This window comes from Nematocida parisii (assembly GCF_000250985.1).
Source record: "Nematocida parisii ERTm1 unplaced genomic scaffold supercont1.5, whole genome shotgun sequence".
NCBI classification, from domain to species: domain Eukaryota; kingdom Fungi; phylum Microsporidia; genus Nematocida; species Nematocida parisii.
Window position 1 is genome coordinate 278993 of NW_013524650.1, and position 3163 is coordinate 282155.

The window sequence follows — 3163 nt, forward strand, 5'->3', positions numbered from 1 at the left end:
CCTTACATAATAATAAGAGAACAGAAGCTCTTGGAGATATTTGGATAAACAAAGAAGTAAGTTTATACTGTTGCTGTAGTGGTATAAATAGTCAAATAGCTGTAGAAGGAGCAGAGAGGGGTATACAACTTAAAAAAAAGTTGAATATTATTCTTTTAATGCCAGAGGTATATGAAGACTTCTATAAGATGTCACAGAATATTGTTGAAAATTTTGTTAAAGAAATTAAAGTAGAAATAATGAATAGGGATAAAAAAAATAAGCGTAATAATATAATAGACTTTGCAGGTAATTTAAAAATTGAACAGCTATCAGATTTAACATGCATTATGAAATATCTTATACACACTGCACAGAAAAATGAAGCATCGGCAGAAGAAGCATACAATGCAATTAAACAAATTAAATTGCAAGGGGGATAATGAGAATTTAATAGGCGATTCTAATGCAATAGAAGTATATAATTTTGTATGTAATAAAGTTGGTATTTTTTATAAATATCATGGAATGACATATAAACTATACCAGAAACAAAAAGACGCTATTAGAAATAGAACACGACTAATTCATATAGATAATATGCATGAAATCCGAGCACACAATAAACTGTTAGGGGGTGAAAGTTTTAATGCTCAACAACTTTTTAAATCTATTGCACAGATAAAAAACATAAATGAAATAGAAAATATTGGCTCTACTCATGTTATTGACATAGATGATATAAAATACACTGACATATTCACTGAAAATAACACATTACTAAGCATAAAAGACCATTATCATGTGCAATTTGTAGACAATGAATGGCACACGGTTACAATGGTTCATCTTCCCTACTACACACATAGGCAAAAAAATGGTACAATTATAAACTATCAGTTTCATACAATTAAAGACATAATAACTCATTTAAAATATACTTTTAATATAAGAAGAAAAGGTAACCATTATAAGATTGGAGATGTGTATTCATTTAAGTACTGCAAGCAGGATAAAACATGGTCATTAATAACCGATGAATCTGATTTAAACAAAACCATTATGTCAATAGAAAGTGAAAACTATAATGTAGTATTCTATTACATAAAAGAAAATATCTATGAAACCGAGTTCTGTTTTGCACAGTTTGTGTATTCATCAGAAGTAAAAAATAATGTTAAGGATGGCAATGTGAAAAAGACACGGATTCCACTTTTTCTTTCTAAGTTTATGGTTTCTGGTGCTGTGCTTGGACCTTATGACAAGAATAGTATTAACTATCATGTATTCAAATTGGGTGAATATAAAGACTTAATACCAATTGATTACACAGAGATTTATACTCCTCCATTTTTTAAGACTAATTCAAGTTCCTCTGGCTCAAAGACAAATGATTCAAGCTCTTCTAAGTTACGAACCGATGATTCAATATCATTAATAATTGAAAGACATATGAAAGAAAGTGATCTAAACTATGCTATTAAACACTATTATAGCGACTTCTTTATACGAAATTCAACAGACTTCTATGAAGACCCTCAGTGTTACTACATGAATATTCAATCAGAAATTAATATTGCGGCTGGTAATATAAATATAACTTGGAATACAAGAATTTATGAAAGCGTCTATGAGTACACAACATACAAGTTTGACAGCAGAATACGAGATGAAAGAACGCGCATGGGTGTTATTAATCAACCTGCCCATATTTCTTTCATTGGCATGCTACAGCGCAAAAATCCTTCTCTTAATACAGCATTATATGGACACTGTTTCTACAAAAGCCGAACTGATATTGACTATAAAACCAGTGCTATTTACTGTCTGACTATGAAAGATCTTTTAGAAAGAATGAATGCATATTTAATGGATATAAATACAAAGGATGAAATAATCGATCCTATCTCGGGCACGGTACTTAATAAAAAGGACTATGACCCAAGATTCATTCTAAAAGACATTTCAAGTGCTATTCAAAATAGCAAACTACAAGAAATTAGACAAAGTGATGAAGGAATTATATCCATAAGAGACAATAACTACAACGGCTGTAAATATGGAATCCACTATGATATTTTAAATACTTTAATTAAAACCTACCCCATCACACGAGAATTACGTTTACAAGAACTTAAAAAACTATCAAAAAAAACTTAAATCCGTCTCTAAATCCGAAAATATTGCACTAAGAAAACACTTTAGATATAACTACTCGTTTATTACATATTCTACCTAATTTGTCTATTTATAACTGATGTACTCACAAGGAGTAACGCCACCGCCGCCCTGCTACGTAGCCAAGAGAGAGAAGAGAGTGAAAGAGGAGAGCTCTTTATTGTCTTTAGGAAGCGGCCCAAGCCTGCGCGGACACGGAGTCCCGAGCGCAGTTGTGTTAGGCCTGGCGCTGAAGTTAAGCCGTCGATGCTTCCCTGAGTCTCCCCCTAAATTGGGGGAAGAGCTCCGGTTAAATAGTCGGAAGTTGATATACTAATTCAGAGATCCCGGCCTTTGCCTTGGCGGGATCACCGCGCGAGCTGGCGCGCAGACGGATCGCCCTCGGGGGCTCCCGTCCGAGTGGTGGTGTCACCACAATAACACTACAATATACATATTAGTGCTTGCCCCTACATCACTACTATTCTATAGTAATAACCCAAAATATACTGTTTCTAGTTGATTTGTTAATGGTCTTTTATTTCTGTTTCATAAATAGAAAGCCAATTTAATATACTACTATACTACAGGCACATCCTGCTCTTTAACTGAAACCAAATATGCTATACTACACTAATTCAATAAAAATAGTTTATTTAAGTTTTGTTTTGAAATATATAGTTGATTATAATATGCTTCTTAATTTTTATGGAGTATTGGTATGTTAATATGTTGTTTTGTTGTGTTATATTACATATTGTATTATAAAATAGTTAAATGATTTTAGTAAATTCTTTTATTTATTATTTTTCTATTTTTCTTGTAATAAACTCATATTCAATGAAATATTTCATATAAAAAGTGAACATATTTTATTTCTACAATTTGAAATATTTAAATGTTTAATAGTATAAGAATATAAGTAAAGGACAATTATACAAAAAGTATAGGAAAACTATGTTATTATTAAAGAATGTGCATAATACCATATGAAGTAAACTATAAAACAGGCAAGTATAATGATACT

At 31.3% G+C, this 3163-nt stretch overlaps 3 protein-coding genes across 3 annotated transcripts; all 3 read left to right on the forward strand.

Annotated features, from left to right (window-relative positions):
• Positions 1–2: 2 nt before the first annotated feature.
• On the forward strand, positions 3–422 carry NEPG_02102 (uncharacterized protein; the record flags this gene model as incomplete). The annotated part of the gene is made up of 1 exon (XM_013204475.1): positions 3–422. A coding segment is annotated over one exon (420 nt), but the record flags the coding sequence as incomplete, so codon positions are not given.
• NEPG_02103 (uncharacterized protein) lies at positions 361–2139 on the forward strand (the record flags this gene model as incomplete). Its single annotated transcript, XM_013204476.1, has 1 exon — positions 361–2139. The coding sequence occupies one exon, from the start codon at positions 361–363 to the stop codon at positions 2137–2139; it is 1779 nt and encodes a 592-aa protein (XP_013059930.1).
• A 97-nt stretch (positions 2140–2236) lies between these two features.
• NEPG_02104 (uncharacterized protein) lies at positions 2237–2761 on the forward strand (the record flags this gene model as incomplete). Its single annotated transcript, XM_013204477.1, has 1 exon — positions 2237–2761. The coding sequence occupies one exon, from the start codon at positions 2237–2239 to the stop codon at positions 2471–2473; it is 237 nt and encodes a 78-aa protein (XP_013059931.1). The 3' UTR covers positions 2474–2761.
• Positions 2762–3163: the final 402 nt, after the last annotated feature.